This window comes from Mesitornis unicolor, unplaced genomic scaffold (assembly GCF_000695765.1).
Source record: "Mesitornis unicolor isolate BGI_N332 unplaced genomic scaffold, ASM69576v1 scaffold4326, whole genome shotgun sequence".
Taxonomy (NCBI): domain Eukaryota; kingdom Metazoa; phylum Chordata; class Aves; order Mesitornithiformes; family Mesitornithidae; genus Mesitornis; species Mesitornis unicolor.
In genome coordinates, this window is record NW_010190091.1 from 2,490 (window position 1) to 25,213 (window position 22,724).

General features: G+C 37.1%; 1 protein-coding gene across 1 annotated transcript; it reads left to right on the top strand.

Annotated features, from left to right (window-relative positions):
• Positions 1–224: 224 nt before the first annotated feature.
• SERAC1 (serine active site containing 1) lies at positions 225–19,528 on the top strand. Its single transcript, XM_010186275.1, has 16 exons — positions 225–315; positions 1,690–1,726; positions 2,035–2,171; positions 3,252–3,341; positions 4,258–4,389; positions 6,547–6,668; positions 7,260–7,388; positions 8,604–8,717; positions 10,261–10,423; positions 12,540–12,690; positions 13,523–13,664; positions 14,465–14,565; positions 16,108–16,205; positions 16,740–16,922; positions 17,391–17,534; positions 19,244–19,528. The coding sequence occupies exons 1-16, from the start codon at positions 225–227 to the stop codon at positions 19,378–19,380; spliced, it is 1,971 nt and encodes a 656-aa protein (XP_010184577.1). The 3' UTR covers positions 19,381–19,528.
• The last annotated feature ends 3,196 nt before the right edge of the window (positions 19,529–22,724 follow it).

The window sequence follows — 22,724 nt, forward strand, 5'->3', positions numbered from 1 at the left end:
AAATCAACACTAACACATAATTGTGTGGAAAACTGCTTTAAACTTTTCTTGTAATTGAAATACAGCCTATTAAATTGAGGAGTTTATAGAATTCATTTAATTAGAGCATTTATATGGAGTCAGAAGACAAATATAGTTTGTTGTGACCTTTGCTACAGGTTTTCTGCTGTAATTCTCAAATCAATCGTTAATCTTTTTTTACTGTTTTTTTTTTAATATACAGAATGTCAGTGACCGCTTACTGTGTATTTTGCTATAGACAGATAGGGACTTCTGGTCCAGCCACAAAAACACACATACCATGGAATGATATCAGTAAGTACAATTCTATGTGTATTGATCTGAGGTCTTAATTAAAAGGAAAAACCTTTGTTGGTATTATGCCATGCATAATTAAATTATACAAAAGATCTAAATCCCTGAATACTTTGTGATCAAAAGCTTTTATCTGCCTGAAGTGGATGTCTGCTTCTGCCCTTGCTTTGCATAGTGATATTTAAAATGACACCAGCAGATTATCTGGGATTAGAACACGAGATGAGAGTCACTCCCCCTCGATATGCAATCTCATTAAACTCTCTTAAACTCCATTTTGTACAGGATTTTTTTTTAACCTGTAGAGCCATGAAACAATTACATACATAAAGTTTGAATAAAGTTTGTTTCTGTTGTTTTTTCCTCCTTATTTACTGGTACTAGTTCTGCAGTCTTCCCTGCTTAGTCTCTGCTTTCTTTGGTGCCTCTGTATAGAATGATGACTCCTACGATTTCAGAGTTTATTTTTGTGCATTAAAAAGTAGGATATTTCCATTTCTGCTCTACAGGAAGCATTGCATTCTTTTGCCTTTTCAACCTTCTCTGCCAGTTGTTTCTTCAACTTGTAGCTGCCTCTTGCCTGCATGTCAAAATTCTTATGGTCTCGCAAAGACAGAACCAGGTGGTGGTGGTTGTGGGGCAAATCTCCCAATTTCTGAGGAAAAGAAATTATTCATGATAGGTGAGACATGTTCCACTGGGTTTGCTGCTGCTGGTAATAATAGAGTTTCTCTGTATTGAGTTCCTTACAGCCAGATAATCTGATCAACTTTGTCCGGAAAAAAAAGCCCAAATCTGACAGAAATCCTTAGACTCAAAGGAGAAATTGTTGCAAGTGGCATGTGTTTATTCAGCTATTTGCTTTATAAATTAGATTCAATTTAATTATTTTAAAAATATTTTTTCTTAGGGAGTTTCTGCAGGACATTTCAAACAACATACATACAAGTGTATACATACTCTTGTATGTATGTGTATACATTGAAGAAGTATCTATGCCATATAAGAAAAAGTGAACTCCTTAAAATAATCTGCATTTCCAAATGAATGCTTGTGATGCAGGCAGAGAAAGTTTGCTGCTGATTCCTGCAGCTGGGTAATGAAAGTAATTGATAGGTAGCAATAATCGAAGTAAATAGCACTGACAGAATACATGTTTTATCATCTTGCTTAGGAGAGCAAGAATTTCTAATCAAGTAATATTTTCTCTGTTTGTAAATTTACTGATTTCCTGAAAGCCAGAGATCATTAGAAAAATTTTAAAAGTTTACTCTGACCGGCTGAAATTCTTCCTGTCTGATAATCAAATGCTAACTATATTTATATTGAAGTGATGCACACAACTTTGTTTGACATGATTTTTTTTCCCCCAAGGAAAAATTGCAAAGATAACTGGATCACTTATACTGGGGTAAGTTGCGACAAGCATATATATAACTTGCATGTACAGCTACAATTTTAATTCATGTACCTTTCAAAAAATGTGATGATATTAGAGGACCTTTAGACATGTTAGAATATAGTTTTGAAGCATATTTTCTGATAGTTATTACTTATTTTAAGTATTTTAGAATCTTTACTTTGCTTACTTAAAATAATATGCAGACTATTATATATTTGGTAAAGTCTGGATGATTTATACTAAAAGGATTGCTAACATATTTTTGCCATCATGATTTTTAAAATTAATATTCATATGCAGTTTTCTTTTATTTAAAGAGGTTTTGTATTCATTACATATGAAATCATGTCCTTAAAGAAGTTACTGCAAATTGATACTCAAGCTATACATCAAGAAAAACTTAAATCCTATGTGTACATACGTACAGCTCCTTTGAATCCAAGTGAATATCAAGGTAAGATGCATAACTGTTTGGATTCTAAAAATAGGATTTTAAGAGAATAGTATGTTTCTGAAGTCACCCATATAAAAGGAAAGCTATATTTCCTGAGACCTGTTACAAAAATAATATTCTTTACAATGTCACCAAATTTATTTAAGATAGTTCTATGCACACGGTTCTCATTATATATAACATGATTATATATATATATGTCCATATATGAGTGTGTGTGTATGTATATTTTTCATATATGTATCATAGAATGCTAGGTTGGAAGAGACCTCAAGGATCATCTGGTCCAACCTTTCCTAGCAAAAGCACGGTCTAAACAAGATGACCTAACACTGAGTGGAATCTTAAAAGTGTCCAGTGTTGGGAATCCACCACTTCCCTGGGTTTATTCCAATGGTTGACTGTTCTCATTGTGAAAAAATTTCCACTTGTGTCTGATCAGAATCTCCGCAGGAATGACTTGTACCTGTTACCTCTCATATTTTCCATGTGGCCCCCTCGTAAAAAGGGAGTCTCCCATCATCTTTGTAGCCATCCTTTAAATACTGGAACATGGTGAGAAGGTCTGCCCTAAGCCTTCTTTCCTCAAGGCTGGACAAACCCGATTCTCTCAGCCTGCCCTCATATGGCAGTGCTTCCCAGTTGTTTGATCATCTTTGTGGCCCTTCTCTGGACCCTCTCCAGGCTGTCCACAGCTTTTTTTTACACAGCAGGGACCACAAATGAACACAGTATTCCAGGTGTGGCCTGACAAGTGCTGGGTAGAGTGGGACATTGGCTTCTTTATCTCTGCTGGTGATGCCCTTACTGATGCAACCCAGCATCCTGTTGGCTTCCTTTGCCACAGCAGCACACTCATATTGAACTTCCTGTCCAGCAGGACCCTCAGGTCACTTTCCACAGAGCTGTTCTCCGGCCGGGTAGATCCCACTCTATGCTGCACTCCTGGATTTTGTTTTCCCAGATGCAAGTTCTTACGTATGTCTTTGTAGATATACACATATGTATGTATGTATATATGGAAAATAATGTAATAGAACTGTCTTTCAGACTTCCTGTAATCTAGAAATACTCTTACAGGGATCACATACCAAGCCAGGAAAGAAGTCCATAAAGCTGTAAGGAAAATTCTAGAAACAGAAGCTAAAATTTTCCGGAGACCTTTCAATGGTAGGTATTAAAAGCTATTGGATTTATCTATTAATATTATCTTTGAATAGTAAAACATAAGCCTTTTAGAAAGTAGAATAATTTTTCTTACAAGCTTGACATGTTATTTTGTGTTTGAAACGGTGGTAATATTACCATAATTTTCTGTATAATATAGAATATTAGTATCTTTTCTATGTATTAAAACCATTCCTTAAAGTAAATGGAAGTGATGGTTAAGAAGAGATTAGAGATTTTTTTTTTCCCATTTCAGAAGAAATTTGAAGCTTAAAATACAAGGTTAATACTCGATTCCAGTTTTGTGTACAAAAGGTGTTTGGGGGATGAAATACTGTAAAAATTTCATTTTAGAACAGTATGTTATGCTTTCATCAGAATTGTAAATATTAACTGAAAGCAGCACAATTTTTTGTGACAGTGTGTCCCTGCTTTTTAGACTAATTTAAAATAAGAGTTTCAATTAAAATAAGAAACTGTGCTTCTGAGGCATATCTGTTCTCATTTAACTGTCTGTTAAATGGTTATAACAATATGTACCTCCACTGTGGTGCTATGAAATTAATTATTTGAGATCAGAGCCTCAAGAGTTGCTAATCATTTCTAACTCCTGCTGGAAGCTGGCAATTCTGGTTGGTAAGTGCTAGCCAGGGTGTGTACTTGTTGCATATATATATGAAATATCAACTTGGTGCCAGTAAAATGAATCAGAACTGTCCTTTTAATTTAAGGATCAGCATTTTACTAATGCCATTCTGCCATTGTTTATTGTACTAATTAAATATTAAAGCATTACACTCTAAATTACTGTTAATGACTAATATTCAAATATTAAACAGATTTTTTTTACTCGATGTGTAACGTATGAAATGTGACTGTTAAAATAATAGCTTGTCTTTTATTTGTTTCCTGGTAAAAGAACAATTCGGTACATTTGATGGAGAAGATCATGAATGTGCCTTATGGCTCCTTTTAAAGAGAAGTCAGTCAGAAGACAAAGAGGTCCGACTGCAGGCTGTACAAGACCTTGCAAACAACCGTCACTGGCACGGTAATGTATACCACTGTAGCCTAATTAATTCCCGAAATATGACAAAGTCTCAATTAGCTGTTGCAAGTCCACTACCAACATGGAAGAAGGCTAGTAGCTGCAAGGAGTGTAAATATGCTCTGAAATTTGGTCTAAAATGTGTGGAGTTTATTTACATTTCAAGCAGTTCTTTCCTAGTAACTTGATAGAGTGCGTATCTGCAGTGCAAGCCTCTTTCTTCTTCCCCACCAGAGAACTGCAGCACTGCTGTGCTGTGAGAAAGCAGTCCATGTTCATCAGTTCCTTAGCTTTTCTGTTGAAACTGCTAACAAGGTCACTAGTTCTGGCAGTGATTTTTATAAGGGTGTGGGTTTAAGACCATGGCTCAGTTAATAAAAATTGGTTAGGACCTAGTAGGTAGTAATGACAAACTAGAGGTACAGAACTCGTATGTGCAACTATTATTTGTAAGCTGTTTCCCATCCTGGTGGTTATTATTTGGTAGTAATAAGTTCTCCCTGTTCCGCTAGCAGTGAATATCCTTGAAACCCAAAGTAAAGGGGAGGGGGGAGCATATATGCGTGTCCTCCTCCGCCCTCCATTACTAGTTCATATAAACTAGGTGACACTCTAATCTTGACTCTCATTATTTTGGTAATCCAGTCAGTTGAGGACCTTTCACTCTTCCAGAGTAATGGGATTTTTCTTGTTTCAGGTTGCCTCTATAAATTCTAATTAATTACACCAAGCAGTTTACATCAAAAGACTGTGTTTGAAAACATTTGAAAGCTAGGCTGTACCATCTTATGTTTGTAGGAGAATACTGTTAGCAGGTGACCTCACTGCACAGGATAGCCAGTACTTGGGGATCTTGTTGCTTTTTGTTAATTCGTTTTCTCTGTAGTGCTCATTGCTGTAGTGTCCGGATGTTTCACAAACATTAATTATTCTTGCCAACTACCTCATGAGGGAAATGGGCTTTTTTTTTTTAACCTGATTTTCCAAAACTGAGTCCAAGGAAGACTGAAAACATGCTAACAGTTCACAGCTAGGACTAAACTGAGACACTGGCACAGGTTGCCCAGGGAAGCTGTGGATGCCCCCTCCCTGGATGTGTTCAAGGCCAGGTTGGACAGGGCTTTGGGCAACCTGCTCTGGTGGGAGATGTCCCTGCCCATGGCAGAGGGTTGGAATGAGATGACCTTTAAGGTCCCTTCCAATCTAAACCATTCTATGATTTTAAATTTTTTAGCATACCTGTTACCGTAAATACAGTATTCTGCTTGTCCAAAGCACCACTTCATTGACTTCAGTTTGCAGCTGTTAGTGATCTGCAGCAAAGGAAGAAGATAGTCAATCTGTGACTTTGCTAAAAGTGTGTTTTAGATGGCTTGTTAGTGTTGGTATAGAATTGTATGACAGTAACAAGGATAGAATCTAATTATTATAGAATAAGTATTGATCTGCTTTGTGTTTTCTTTTCCTTCAGTTTGCCACTTAATTAAAGTATGTAATTTTCAATGTCTCCAGCTATAAACTGGGTAGGGCTCGGAAAGGAACAGTTACTGTTTAAGTCTGGTTTCCCTTCAGTAGGGTGACTGAAAGTCTGCCTTGTATCTTCAGTAAGGAAGGGGTACGTAAAAATGTACTTTGGTGCTATCCTGCCTTTTCTGAGGTCACCTGCTTTTGTGACATTTAACAGTTTTATTGAAACATAGCTTTTGTATCATTTAAAATTAGGCGTCTGTGTCTTGGCAGCATTTAGATTTAAGGCTCTAGATTTTAATACTGTATGCAGAAAAAAATATGCATATACCTTTCAAATTTTAACTCAAGCCTGGGAAATAAAGCTTGGGTTTGTAGTCCTTGTACTCCTTTCACAGTGACAATACTGAAAGTTTGCTTTTGCTTCTGTTCAGCTTATACTGAGGACATTTATCAAACTGGTCTGTAAGGAATGATTAATGCCCAGGTGTCTTCAGTATAGTGCTGATCTAACAACTGCAATACTTGTCTTTCGGAATTTGTGATTACAAAATCAGAGCTAATCCATGTAGATTGCAGAGAGATGGTTCTGTTTTCAAGTACATTAACAAAGTAGATCAGAAACTATATTCGAAACCAAGTGAAATATTTAAGGTTGTTTTAAACTCTAACACTGAAGTTCTTGTACTACAGATTATCAGTACAGTACAGTTGCCCAAACCTGTGACCAGAGAACTGCTATAGGTTTGGCTCGATCCAAAGATATTGACCTTCGATTTTTCCTGCCTCCACCAACACTGCCAAAAATAAAGAATGTAAGTAAATGAAAAGTAGATGTTAGATGACTTTTGCTCACTTGTTTGTTTTTATTGCTTTCATTGCTGGTAACCAAGTAGAGTTCTAAAGCAACTAATGAATGGTAAAAATAAGATCAAAATACGAAGCTATAATATAATGATGTACCTCTGGGGGTACCCATTAGTGGGTATCTGCATTCGTGAATGGGATGATGCAAAGAAGTAAGGATGAGGGAGTTGAACAATTATTGTTCCTGGACTGTATGTCCACATTACACATTTATTAGTAGTGAAGTCTGAGCCAGTTACCAGTCTGATGCACGCACTGCCTGTCTGTATCTTAAAGGCAATGTGAAGCAGTCTTTATTAAGTAGTTTTAGATTGCTTTGTTGATACTGACAGAATCCTTTGCATAGAGAGCATGCTCTTGGAGGCCCTTGCATCCTCACTGCTAGTGTGGTGCTCTGGGACACAGCTTTAACTTCGATTATATAAGTAGGGAATGGTGGATGGTGGATCTGTACCTGTCAGTTTGAAATACTAGGTTATACAAATATGTAATTGTGTATATACTTTTTTTGTATAGCGATTTGTGCTTACTTCTCACAGGATTATCCCATAGAAGATGAACTTCGCTTGTTGTTAGTATCTTTACCTCAGAGTGGTCTTGATCCATGTGTCCAGTACTTCACATCTCTTGCTTTACGTGAAAGTAGTCAGACCCTTGCTGCACAAAGGGTGAGTTCCCACCTGCAAAACAGCTGGTCTAGTGAAAAATTCTGTCTTTACTTACAAGCCTTCTGATAAAGCAGATACTTCAACATTTTGTCTGGAACATTTCCTTCCTTGCAGTGCTCATAAAATGATTTTTCACATTTCATCTTACTGTTGTTTGAGTGTTGTTTTATTCCTGAGATGATTAAACTTCTATTAAGTCTTAATAGCAAACAGATAAATTGTTAGCATACCTTAAATAGTAAACTCTGCTATATCACATGGAAATGCCTTCCTGTAACAGATCAATGTTGCCAAAACCAGAATTGTAATAGTGTAGTGGTCAGTCTGGACTTGGAACTTAGGAATTCTTCAGTGCTGTCTGTCTGACAAATTCGTAAGTTGCTTTAGGAATGTAATTTAAATTGCTATTTTTGCTTAAAAATAATAATAATAATTGTAATGCCAGTGCCATACACTATCACTGGTTCAGTTTTTCTATTAAAAAGTTGTGATTTTTTTTAATTGGTGAATATTGTTTTCATAGGATGCAATAATAAAAACTACTGGTATACTTTAATAATGATGTCTGACAGGCTTAATGTAGAGATTTCAGAATGCAATAACTCTTTATTTCTTATGACATAATTATGTGTAATATTTTTACACTATGAGTTTATTGTTTTCACAGCCAGAGCTCTTGCTTTACAAAATGAGCTTTGGTGAGACACCACACTTGGAGGCATTTTGATAATCATACTGTTCTAGAAAACTGTTTGTTATTGAGGTTATGCTGGTCTTCCTACTGCATGTTTGAGACAGACTGGTCTTCAGAGACTGTGCTAAGTGTTGAAGGTCTTTTTTTCTTCCTCTTAACATTTTCACAACTATGAAAATCTACATGCAGTCTTATTTTTTTTTCTTTCTCTTAAGAAAGCAATCTTAAAAGAAGATGTTCATTAACCAAATGAAAATCCTACATTTTTTCCCTTTATTGTATGTTTCAAAGTTAATAGGCTATGGAGGCTACTCAGTGAAAATCTAGTTAATATTTTCAGTTAAAAATAGTGGATATTTTTATGATGTACTGTTGTGTAATTTGTACATTTTGAAAAATGCATGCTGTGCACTCTTCATAGCAATTTCTGTAGATCATTACACACTTAATGTTTTAGTTTAGAGTATTTTTTTATGTAGCCATTTAGAATGTGCTATAATTTTTACTGATTCTCATTTCAGGGAGGCTTATGGTGTTTTGGAGGAAATGGACTTCCATATTGTGAAACATTGAGTAAAATCCCTTCAGAGACAGTGGAACTCTTTTGCTTGCAAGCTTTAGTGCAGCATTCTAAGGTAATCTGTTCTTTAAACTCATATGTTTATGCTTTCTCATATATTGGGAATGAGTTGCCATTTCCCTGTTTTCTACCCCTCACCCCTTCTGTAAGGATATTCAGACAGCTGAGACTGGTGTGAATTGGAAGGCAGCATAACAAACTTCCCCTGTAATATATTTGTATATATCTTTTGAGAAGTAAAAAGTACAGCTCTGACAACAGAAAAGCAGGAGTGAATGCCTGAAGTCCAGATGGCTTCAACAAGTCCTTTCTGTGTAGGGCTACCTCCCACTGGCACTCAAAGTCATTGGAGATAAATATAATGAGGAAACACTTAGTGTTTCTACTCTGCAGCTTCTCAGTAAGCAAGATGCTGATGACTTGAAATTCTCAGTGCAAAGTGTATGTGGATTTGTGCAAGCACATCAGTTCAGAAAGCATACAAGTGGTCTTCCTTAATCTAACTCTAGTGCCAGGTTTCCAGAAAGCAGAGTAGCTTCATGAATTCACTCTAATCAGAAGCCAAGACAGAATGCAAATCTCTGGCTATTCACCAAGGCCCCTTTTTCAAGGGTCACTGCTTTTGGGCAGAATGTTGCACAGCACACAGCTAATACATTATGTCTTCCCAGGACCAGTCTGTTCTTTCTAGACACAGGTGAAACATATGGAAGGGTGTGTAACAGTGATTCTTGTTTCCTGTTGCTGCACTCTTCTGTGTGCACTTAATTGCTTAGAAGCTTTGAACCTTGAAAAATAGTATTGAGAATACGGAGTTGTTATTGATAGTAGGGATGGTTAAAGTGCAGTTTGCCAGTATTCCCTTCACACCTTCTATATACTTAGAAATTCTGACTTCATCTGGAATTTGTTATACTCCAGAATTTCAGTTTAAAAAAGTAGCTACCGTACTCATTCCGAATCTGTGTCTGTCTTTGTTGAAAGCCACAGACTTGAGGACGTCAGCAGTTCCACAACCACCATACGTTTTTAAACACTTCAGACATGTTCAAGTCACAAGCATCTGGCCAGTATCAGTAGTTGATACTGCAGTTAATCACTGCATATTCATCTGCTTGGACTAGAATCTATTGTTGCCCTTAACATCAATAATGATAGCAGTACTCTTTGGATAAGTAGAAATACCTTTGTAATCCAAAGAGAAGGGATTGTAATGATTGCGTTTTAGGTGGTGAACAGGAAGACAAGTAGTGCTGGTGAAGACAGTGCTTTAACAAATGCAAACAATTGTCCTGCTCAGACTGTTGGACTTCAGTTGAAGTTTGATTGTGCAAAGTGGAGAGCAAGCTCATCTTCCTCAGCTGTGGAGGAGAGTAGAGTGATGATACTCAGCAACTTTCAGCTTGTCAATCCATAGAAATCATGCACTTAGCATGTTAAAATATGTACTCCCTCTTCAACAATGGCATAATAAATTCTAGATTAATAAGAAGGGCTTTGCATCCCACCTGTGACTTAAAGTTCCCTACTTTGTGAATTAACAGCATATCAAAGAAGCTTTTGCAATACATCTTATTGTATTTACTGTATAATGCTAGGTTTCTTCTCACTGTGATAAAATTGAAGCTAAAGGAGGTCTTCAGCTACTACAAAGGATATATCAGCTGCGTAAAGATTCAGCAAAAATACAAAGGAACATAATTCGCATTATTGGAAATATGGCTTTGAATGAACATCTTCATTCATCCATAGTACGTGCAGGTAAAAGGAAAGCAAGTGCAAGCAGTCTAAGTGTTGGACTTCTGAAAATTTTCAGTGGATTCAGTGTTTTGTAAAATGCAAAGAACCATGGTAGTGGTGTGGGTTTTATATTTCTCTGTATGTGTGTGGAGGGTGTTTGTTGTTGGTTTTATGTACACAAAAAATATAGACAGTTTAGGTGGTGTTGATTTAAAAACTTCTGTATTCTGTCTGGTCGATACATGTCAACGCTATAGAGGAGTTGTCAGTCTTTAATGGATGGTGAAAATGTGAACTTGATTGATGTTTGGTTCAGATTATTAGCAAAAATCTTTTGAGTGCCCTATTCTTACACATCATCTACCCTGTAATTTTCTTAAATTTATTTACTGTGGTTTAGTCTCATGAAGGAGCAAAACCAGCTTGCAGTCCTTACCTTTTGTAATAAAGTGACACATGCCTTCCCACCCTCCTTTGTTTTATGTTGGGCTAGTAACTTCTGTTAGGTCTTGCACTGATGCCCCTGTTTTTTAATACCCCCTAAGTATCACAGTGAAGTTATTTCTTTAGTTCTGTACCAAACAAATATTTCCCAAAGTTTGGTTAGGAAAGAAATACAAACAAAAGTAGAAAGTATCAATATGCTATTGTATACATCTGAGCTGGTGTCTGCTTCTTAAACACAGTGTGCATTTCTAATCTCCTTGTTGCAAAAAGGAGAAGTAGCAGAGGCACAGGGAAAGACTCTGAGGGTGATTAAAAATTTGGAATGGCTGTGCTAGAAAGAACAAATAACTAGACTAAGGCACTAAGTCTGGGAAAAGCAACCGAAAGGGAATATGAATGGAGATTATAAAATCCAGAAGGATTCTGAGCAGTATTTTTGACCCTTCATCTTGGCTTATTTAAGAGAAATACACAGAACCAGAGACCTTGCTAGTTTTAATCAGACTCGCTTGGCAGCCCTTCATTGTATTTGGGACACCAAAAATAGATTTTTAGATAGTATTCTTAAGGAGAACTTGCACAGAGGTCAACATCTGTTGTGCTTAGAAATGTAATTTAAGCACAGAATTCTTAAATAATTGGCAGTTCTCAAAGGTACTTGCATTTAAACAAAATTCACATGTCAGTTAATTGTTTTCCTAATTCCACAGTGAACCATTTTGAATTAGGAACTTACTAGCTATATTTGTAGCAATGTACTGTGCATGATTTTGAAACAGTAGTCATTAAGTTAATTGTTTCTTCTTTTTCAAATAAGCTTAAATTTGTAAATCTCTCTTCAGAGTCTTCCCAGGTTTTATTTATGAACTCAGCTTTAATGTAATTGTGATTTATAGGCCACTCTTGCTAGTAGCAACAAGATCTACCAGGATTTTAAAGAAAAAGATGTATATATGCCTGTGTGTGTAAAATAGATACTCCTTTGCATTCTCAGTAATCTACAAACATCCCCATCCATGTCTAAGAAACTATATTTTACACCTTAGGTAAAGTATTACAAAGTTTTTTCTGTTTTTTCTTGAGGTAGCTATGACTTAACATTTCATTGGGGATTGTATTCAAACATTTCCTTCATTAATTCTCTATTTTTTTCTTAGCTATAAATAGTATACTATTTTTGGAATAGCAGGGACACTTTAATTCCTTAAGCAGTTTTTCACACACTGGATTTTATAATCAGAAATGGTTTGTACACTCACAGCAAGCATCAATTTTTCCACCTGCCATTACTCCTGTGGGTTGTTTTCTGTCTTATGCTTTAAGCTTTGTTTTCTCTCTGGGACCTTTCTTTTCTTTTTCTTGCATCTTACCTGCAAAAAGAGACTTCAGGTGTATTCTCTCTTGGACAACTGCACTGTCCTACTGGTACGCTTTCTTTTTCTTCTGAAAAAGGGTTCTCCTTCAGATCATAATCTGTACAGTAGTAAAATACATTGCCTCCTCACCACTCTGGATTTTTGAATTTTGGAGGTTCCAGTTATGTAGCATTGTCTTTTCTGTGGTAAAGAGAGTGGATTGAGACAATTTGTTTTGATGTTACCATTCTTAAGTTTTAACATCTATGTTCCCAAGTGGATGAAGGATGATGTTTCTAATTAGTTAACCTGTCACTTTATTTTTTTCAATGTAGGTTGGGTTTCTGTCCTTGCTGAAGTAATGAAATCCCCACACATCATTCAGTCTTCCCATGCATCCAGAGCTTTGGCTAATCTAGACAGGGACACAGTGCAAGAAAAGTATCCAGATGGTGTTTATGTCTTACATCCACAATATCGTAGCAGGTAAAGCACAAGAAGATATTGTACATGCTGTATTTTAGAGTTACTTGTTATACTGTTCAGGTACAAAACTTTAGAAGAGTTGACATCAGAGTGTGGCTGTACCGATGTCGTCTGCTCCTCCTGTTCTTTGGTGGGTTGAGAGGACTGAATTTAGGTTCTCGAACAGGAGAACAACAGAAGTGCTCAGAGCAGTCCATAGCTATGACAGGAGTATTTCTGTATTGCATGAAAAAATCCAAGCACAAACCATCAGATTAATTACTGCTTTGTATGCATTGCAACCATTTAACCTTTGCAGTGGTTGTCTGGGGATGCAGTGCCTTGCAATTATTCTGCTGGCAGCAACACCATGTTGACCTAAGATACAGTAAATTTACAGCTTCAGCTTCTTTTAGTAGTGATTATATATCTGGGACTGAAGTAGCCTCTAACGTGGTATGTCACTTAGTAGCAACTATGCCCTGGGTCACTGGTGCTAGGTTACAGTGAGGATCTGATTTGATCATAAAACTGGAACTACCAAGCTGCATTAACAGTAGGTGCAGAGAATGATGTTATCCATTATAGAAAAATATGACTTTGAAGTGGGTAATTTCCATACTTCTTTTTATATCTCTCTCTTCTGGGTGGATCCCTGGTTTTTGTCTTGATCTGAGTATCCTCTTTGAAATATCATGAAATATCATGAACTGTTGTCCATAAGGTAAGAAATCACATGTAGCGTTAAAAGTAGCATTTTGGGCATCCCTTAGGTTGAAAGTTCTGTTTTAAATTAATTTACTAAAAGAATATGTACCATACGTCTCTTCAAAATTCCCTTTTTCTGCATCAGTCAGCCCATCAGAGCAGACATCCTTTTTGTTCATGGTCTTTTGGGAGCAGCATTTAAAACCTGGCGACAGCAAGACATTGACCAGCGTTTGGATAAAAAGGCTTCAGAAGGGGAAGAAGACTACAGCCAGTGCTGGCCAAAGGTAGAAAGACAATCACATTTTCACATGTGGCTGCTGTTTTGTCATTAATGAGAGCTGTTCACAGAATCTAGAATTACACTGTCTGGCAGTTGTCTATTTTGAATCAAACTGCTTTTAATCTGTTATACAAGTAGCACTTACCAAGTTCCTGATACATTTTCTGTAATGTTTCTGTAATTTCTGCAAGCTGAAATTATGAACAGGTTGTTCTTGCAAAGGAAAATCGCTGCTAAATTTAATGCTTTCACCATCATTCTGCTAGTGAAAGAGGAAAGAGAAATGACTGCTTTCTTCATGTTTTTTTTAATGGAATATTATTGCTGAGAAAAAGATACTGCTTTTAAAATGTAATTTTATGTATGCTTTCTTACATAGGTGCCTGAATACCTCAATTTTTGCAGATTGCTACTTAAATAATATTGGTAAATAAGTAATTACTGCTTCAAGCAACTCACATTGCTATAGCCGCCAAAGTGTTTTTGTAAAATTTAAACTGATCAGTTGTGTTGGTAATCTTAGTAATTCTTGTTTCACCCAGGAGAGGGAGCCAGGAATGCACGAGTTAGTAACCCATCTGCTTCCGTTGCTGCTTTGTGGTGGGGGAACAGGCTAGAGTTTGCCAGCATGTGATAAAAGAATAGTGTAGGTATAAGATGTATGTGGGGATTAACTGAAGACCAGAAATCTTGTGTGATATTGTCCCCAGAGTAGCATCTTTGCTCCGTTGCTGATAAATTGCTTGCAAGAGTTTGAGTACTTCAATTATAAGTTCCTTTTGGTTTTGTGTTTCTTTAATTTAGACATGGCTGGCTTCGGACTGTCCTGCCCTCAGAATCATATCTGTGGAGTATGACACCCATTTGAGTGACTGGAAAGCGAAATGTCCTGTTGAGGCTCACAGGTAACAAATGAAGTGTTTGGAGAGGGGCAAGGAGGACACCTGTAAAGCTTATCCTTGGGATCACCTAGTGTGGAACAGTGAATTTAACTTTTCCTGTTGCATTTGAAAATCAAGCTTGGAAAAGCATTAGGTATAGTCATGGCATACTTGAGCTTTTTTTAACCTTATGGATAAGTACTTCTTTAATTCTTAGTGTCTTCTGGCCGGTGAGCATGGAAAAAATAAGACATGGCTGTTAATATGACTATTCGAAATTCGGTAGAACAGTGACAGTAAAAACCATGTAGGTGGTTACCTCTACAAGAAAACTTTGTGTCCAGCTGGAGGAAGTATAATGAAAGAACATTTGAAAAGGAAATAGATGTGTATTTCTTTGTTTATTTTAAGATAATGTCTCTTTCATTACAAAATGGAAAATCACATTACCTGCTATTCTTGGGCACCCAAGCATAGTATTTGATTATTTTATAATTTGATATGGTTAATAAAAAATGAAATATATTCAAGACATTTTTATCTAGTAGGAACAAAGATGCAGCAGTAGAATCACAACCTCATGATTGCTGTAAGTGCATGGGCTCACTCACTGTTTCAAAAGGGAATTTTTGTCCCTCAGCTATCTTAAAGCCTTCTGTTCAGCTGAAAAGACACATTTGAGTATCCTTTTCATGTGTGTTATAAAAGCAATTTCTAGTGAGAATGCTGAAAACCAGTAGAGATTAACTGAGTTAGACTTTGCACAGTGGTTGCTCCAATAGCCTGATGCTTCCATTATCTTTTATGTTTGATTCTTGTTACCCTGCAAGGAGTAACGATGTTGCACTTTAAAGCTTAGCTTGGGAATTGCCATAGGTTTTGTTTTGGTTGTACTGCAGATTCATTTTCAGCGTTTAACTTGTAGCTTATCCTGGAATCTTCACAAAGTTCAATTCTGAAGATTATTATGCTTTTATACTATTTCAGTACAAAGCTTTTGTAGATTATTGTCTGGAAAGTATAACAGACCTCATCTGTGATTTTTTTTTTTTAATGTATCAGTTGATAGTGTATTTTGTTACTCATTTCCTGTACAGCGCCTCATATTTTGAGCATAGTTTAGCAAAGTATATTTTTGTCAGACATTAGCTATATTCTTGTTTTAGGGGATAAAGTTCATTATGCATTGATGATGCTTTCATAAAATGAAAATATAACTTTGTTACACTGTGTAAATGAAACTGTAAAAACCCATAAAGAGATCTGTGGAACTAAAGCTAAAGGAAATAAATGGTGAGAGAAATTTAAATAAAACTTTCTAGCAAGATCAAGAAACTGTGTTTAGCTCAATTCCTGTTGCCCTTGTGAAGCCAACTTTACAAAAGTTTTCAGCATTTTTCAATGTAGCAACAATAATTAAGTAATTAATGTTTTATGTCCTTAGTTCACCCTCATAAATTGCAGCAGTGAAAATTCATTCTGTTTTAATGTTGCCTTTTAACCTATTGTTAACCTATAACTGTTGCCTTTTAACTTCATCATCTTGTGTTTGTTTTTTGTTTGCAGGAAGTCTATTGCTTACAGGAGCAATGAGCTTCTTGATAAGCTCAGAGCTGCTGGGGTTGGAGACAGACCACTGGTGTGGGTATCACACAGCATGGGTGGTAAGCACGTTGCCTGTTAGATATAAAGTATGTACCTGCTGTTTTATTTCAGCATATAACCAAATTTGGTCTGAAATGCAATTATTCAAAATAGTTTATCTAAAACATTTGCAAAGACCTAAAAATGCAAAAAAGATTTCCGCTTTCTTAATGCGTTATATTCAGTAGTGCATAGATTTTTGAAAGGATTTTTATTGTGATTTCGTTTTACTGTGTTGATTTAAAAATGCAAAATCAGTGAGTTGAAATTCATGTAAGTGGGATTCCAGGGGCAAAATCTGCTCCATAATCGGGCATAGTAAATGTCATTAGCAACACTTAAGTCAAACCAAAATTTGATTTGCATCATTTATTGACATTTTATTTTAATGCCTCCTTGGGTTTTATTTTTTTCAACTTAATCTTACGTATTTGACAAACTAAGGACAGATCAACTGAGGCAAGAATATGGTTAGTTGTTTCATGGATAATATAGCATGATCGTTATTTTTACAGTGGTTTAAATCCCTGCATTAATTCCGTTTCTGTTGCCAGGTCTTCTAGTCAAAAAGATGCTGGTGGATGCTTCCAAGAATCCAGAAATGGATAAAATTGTAAACAACACCAGAGGAATCATATTTTATAGCGTACCTCACCATGGGTCCCAGCTGGCTGAATATTCTATAAATGCCAGATATCTTCTCTTTCCGTCTGTGGAGGTTAAAGAACTCAGCAAGGGTATGCGCATTTTGCTACCATTTAACAGCAGGGATCTATGCTGATCTGTCCATGATGCTTTTTTGTAATCATGCTGTTAGGAAAAGCTGGATAAAAACAACAACCTCCCTTTTTATGTTTTAGGTTCTGTATTGAATTACTGTAAGTAATTCTGAGTAACTGTTTCATTTGAATGCAGCAGTGAGGGGATAAAAAGGGACTCAACAAGTTTACAGAAGAGTAGTTTGGGCCATTTAGGAATGTAGTAACTCAACATGTTCTGGACTTTAGACTCTTCTGTTATAAACGGTGCTATGCAAAATTGTTGCATATGATAGCTGGAATAAAAGGATTACAAACAAAATGCTGCTGTTTTTACTGGAGTATTAGTTTATTGAAAACTTCTCTTGAGGAATATAGTCTTGCCAGACAAATGCTATAATCTTATGCTCAAGATAAGACTGCAAAAATTATGTTGCTCTTTCTCAGATTCTCCTGCCCTTAAAGAGCTGAATGATGACTTCCTGTCTTTTGCCAAAGATAAGAAATTTTCAGTACTGAGCTTTGCGGAAACCTTACCAACACACATAGGCAGCATGATAAAACTGCATGTCGTACCTCCAGAATCAGCAAGTAAGTCAAATAGCAGTTTAATTGATTTAATTTTGTATACGTTCGTGTAAACATCGATAATGAGGAAGGGTTATAAATGCTCTGAGATGTAGAAAAATCCATCTGTTATGTTGTGGGGATTTTTTGTTTAAACTTTTGGCTGATTTTAAACTCCAGTCTCCCTGCTGAGTTCGAAGGCAGCTACATTTATGTCTTAGAATAAGAATTGCTTGTTTGGGTTTTTCTAAATGTGAGGAACACTTGCTTATTGGTAAAAGCAAGCTAGACCCTGGTCTAACGTTACATTGTTGTAGTCCTTTCCCCTGTACTTATGAGTAACTGTTTATCCTTCTGTAGTGTTTCAGAAGCTTCCTCAAATTCCAGCTGTTTCCTCTTTTAAAAATAAGAAAAAAAATAGCAAATTGCTAATGGAAGGAAAAAGTCACAAAGCTGCTTTTCAGTGTTACGAGTCCTTTATCTTCTGTATCTCAGGTACCCCAGCAGTAGAGTTTGCCTCCTGAAGAGTTCACTTCATATTTTTGCCCTTTGTAGAAGGGAACACCACACAGTTCTTTCTCTTGCTTTGCTCAACTTAGAGAAATGTTTTAAGTCTGATATTTTCAGGTTTTCCCTGAGCAAAACTCTCTTCTGCACTGCCCAAGAAACCTGTAAGGCCTTAAACAGAAACCATTGCCTTTTTGGGTTTTAGATCAGGCCTTCCACCAGCTAAATCCACTAGGTTTAATGCCCTTTTAAAAAGGGCTGGAGACAGAGTGCACATCTAAACACTGTGCACTTATAATTTTGTAGCATATTCCTCTTTTAGAGATGACACTCAGTGGAGCACGTGAGCTGTCTCAAGCCTCTAGAGGTACCTGATGGCTCAGTGGTGAGCCACTCATTTTGTTCAAAACCCAGGCTTACCGGCAGTACACTCACTGGTTCTTACCTGCATGCTTGGGCACGTGAAAGCAAACCTTCATCCTGCTCTAGTATAGTTTTATATGGTTAAAAATACAGAGTTCCAAGCAAAAAGGAGGATTTCCCAGGAGGCTAAGTGAATAGATAATAAACTGGAATGTGGCAGTCAGAGCATCCTAACTGGAAAGTTTACCAGTAGTGATAGCTGTCAGAAAAGAGTAAATGCTGTAGTGTACCCCAGAAGCAGCAGCTGAAAATGGAATAGTTATATTCTACAATTAAGCAACGTAACTTTTCCCTTTTCCTGGAAATGTGTATAGTGATTTGTGGCATACTTCAGATTAATTCTAGTCCCATTTTAATCTCCCCATCAAAGTATTTCCTAAGGAATATGGGCCATTAGTGGTCAGAATATGGATACTCTGGATTAAACCCTATCCTGTTCATGTCAATGCTTAAACTTCAGTCAGGACTTTGCTGTCAGTCGGGTGTTGGTATATGAAGTTTTGATTCTTCAAAATTGTCTATATGGAGAAGTGGACATTTGTGTATTCCCAATAAAGAGAGTAGAACTCTCACCTAATGGCTTACCAGTGTGGGTTTTGTAGCAGTGTACAGCTCTACCTGACTACAACAGTGTCAATTGATGCTTTTAGCACATTAAAAAATAACAAAGACAAAACAGTTAAACTGAAGACAGGAGAAGTTGGTTTTGAGAAAGAAATTGGTAATATGTGTTTTTCACTCTAGGTGATCTTATGAACTTTAATAGTTTTTTCTTCTTTTTTTTTTCTCTTTTCCTCTCCTAGAGTTAGGAATTGGAGACCTTATTCCAGTGGATGTTAATCATCTAAATATTTGTAAGCCAAAGACAAAGAATGCTTTCCTGTACCAACGTACACTGAAGTTCATTCAGGATGTTTTAGCCCAAGAACTTGGAGACTGAGTTTTTACCATCCTTGGCTGCTTATTTTTTCCATTTGGTGTAACACAGTGAGTTCTTCCTCTAAAATTTGTTAGGGGATCTGCAGAACTACAAAGATGCTATGTCAATAGTATCTGCTGCTAAAACAGTTTTCAGTAGCTGTCCAACTTGGACACCACTGGTATTCACTTCTAAAACACATTCAAAATAAATACAATCTAAAGTCCTATAAACTTGGCATAAAAAAAAAGTGTATTGGCTTAGAGTGACCAAGATATATTGACAAAATGTGTGTAAATTCTGCAGAAATTTGGCTGGGGAGGGGATGGGAATTCAGGGGAAGAAGAATTTCACTTGGTATACAGATTTTCCTCTGGAGCAACGCAGCTAGACTGTGGAGAATGCCCAGAAAAAAAGTAAAAATAATAATTTTTAAAAAGCTTGCTCTGGAGATAGGTGGTCTCATTAAGGTAAATATACATCTAGGACTAAAGGCTTATCAGGATCAGAAGCAATTAACTGAGGTGGTCATTTGTTGTGTCAAAGGGGAGAAGCAACATGTGGCTGACTCAGAGCTTTGCTTTAGTGTCTGTGTGAAGTAGTCTGACTGGAGCCTGAAGAAATTTATCCAAGTGAATGGTCTAGGGGCCCAAAGACAAGAGTTATTATAATTTGCCTTTATGTTTAATAGGCCACCCAGATTTAGCAGCAAGTACAGCATCTGTTTTCTGTATGAGAAAGAGAGATCTTGGTAGGTTGTCTTGCATAGATGACTGTAGTTGTTTTAATCTGTTTGTATAAATGAAAACAAAACAGAAGAATTGCTCACTTTTTTGTACGTTTCTCTCTTAATCTCAGCAACTTGTGAGATTGCTTTCTTTAGGACTGTGTGTGTCTGTATATCTGCTCAGACTCAGGGCAGTTCTGTGCTTGTTCACAAGGAAGATGCAGAACAGAGGCTTAACTCTTTTGCTTTACTCTTGGGACATACCGAGAAAATGGTGCATTCAAATCCCTGGCTCATGTTGCTCATTTGGAAACTCTTTCTTTAGCTGATTTAAAGAAGAGCATTGAAAACGCTCAAGAGGAGTAAGAGAAATGTAGGCCCTGACAAAAAGCTGATGCATAGAGTTTGGAGCTCAGGTACAGAAAAAGTAACGCAAGGAAATATTCTGGTGATCATAAGGTCCCACTAGAAATGCAGAAGATACCAGGTGTTTTGGTTTCTTGAGGCCCAAGTATATTTATTGGTGTAGATCTAAAGAAAAACAGCAGTGTTGTCTTATTTGAGTTTATGTTAAGAGTACCTTAACAGTACTGGTGAGAAATGAGTATTTTTATAAAAAAAAAAAAAAAGGCAGTGCTCAGCCACTTTAATAAAGTCTTAAATAGTTTGCAACGTAGTTAAAAGCAGCCCAGTCTAATTGTGGTCTCTTGCTTTCCTTTCTTTTTGCCCCCAACCCTCTCTGCAAACAAACATAGACTGTGATTAGGCTTTACTGCCCTAGCTGACTGTTCACGTAAGGCCTGTATTGTTGATGGGCTTAAGATGTCTCTTGGCATCCCTTTTGTGAGATGGATCCAGTATCACTGCCCTTACAATTTTGGCTCTGAAAGCTCCCGGGGGGTGGGACGCACTTTGCAGTTCTGCACAGGCCTTGTGCAGGCGCCAGCGGCCACTGCAGTCCTGCCAGGGCCTCTTGGCTGTTCCCACTTGAGAGCACTCCAGCCCAGGAGGACACCGTATCCAAAAATGCACTTCTGAGGGTCGAGCCTTGACCTGCTAGAGCTACAAAGTCAAATTCAGAGGAGCAGTACAGAGCATGTACAGCACTACACTAGCAAAACGAGCATTTTCCCCCTAACCGAGATGTAGGTAAGAACACTGCATGGCAGTATTTCACATGGGAAATGTAACAGACCTGTCGTAACTTCTGAAGAGGTTTATTGTTTTTACACTGTGGTTTAAACTTCAGAGTGTAAGTACATCGGAACACTTTGTATTCACAAAGTAGAGAGTATGTGGAATTAATTGTGAATAGACAAGATTTCCTAAAACTGAACAAGTGTTTAGCATGACAAATCTTGTATTGCTTTTAACAGACTTCTTTGGCTTACAGAGATCCAGATCAATGACATTACATATTAATCTCAGTAAATGCATCTCTCTTTTGGTACTGGAACTCTTGAGGCAACTGTCTCCTTTTTGTAACTGTATGTATAGATGTCTAACTTTTAAAACTAATATTTGGAGGGGGCGTTCTTGGGGTGGTTTGTTTTGTTGTTTTTTTTTTTAATATAGTAATAAAATGTGTTTTTAAAAATGCACTAGATACGCCACAGAATGTATTAAAGGTGAATGATCTGCCAAATGAATGCTCTGAATGATGCTCACTTTTGTTCAAGACCTGCATTATTTTTTAGCGATTGTCTTATACTGAAAGAATGTAATGTTTACCCTTTGGTGAAAGGCAGAGTCCGAGGGGGTGCAGCCAGTCATTGAGGTTTTGCCAAACTGAATGGGTTTTCAGCTGTGTTTTTGGATTTGGCAAAAGTGCCTCCTAATTAATGTACAGAGATTGCTTGCATGGCATATGTGGGTCTGTTGCGTGGCATTAATGTCTGTTTCTCGTTAGAAACTTAGGCTTTTGTGTTTCCTTGGTGTCACACTAATTCGGAGTAGTGCATTATGTAAATTCTTAGGTCTCAAACTCTGCCCTTAATCCCATCTGGCTGGGAACCTGGGTGCAGATGTGGCTGGCAGGTCTGTGAATTGGCTGAGGAGATGGTATTTCATCTGCATTGTGGCACCCAAGACTAAAATAGTGAGACAGGAAGGGAGGGCTGACAGGAATTTGTCAATCGCTGTGCAATTGTTGTCCAGCACTCCTGTAGAACGGTATTGGTATTTCTAGTAGCAGCAGTCATCAAGTTTTTAATTGCTGGGATTGCAGTAATGCCAGCTGTCTTACACTGGGATTTGTGCTCCATGGTGCCAGGCAGAGCATGGAGCTAGAACAGAAAAGTCTCCCCTCTGGTGAAAGTGTTTATCCCAGACAAGAAGGGAAAAGCAAAAATGTTGTTTTGTCAGAGTGAAAATTCTGAACAGTATTTTGGTTTTTTTTCTCTTTCTTTTTGTTTGTTTCAGTGATCACCCACCTACAAAAATCTAAATCAGGCCGTTGTTATGCCCAGGAAAACCACTTACCCACCCAAACAGGAATGCAGCCGAACAACCAAGATGCCTGTAGCAACTTAAAGTTGCTGTGCTGCAAGGTCCTGGGCAGGCTCCCATGGTGCCAGTCTCTTGCCGAAGTCTCTCACATTAAATAAGCACAGAGATCACAGAATCACAGAATCACAGA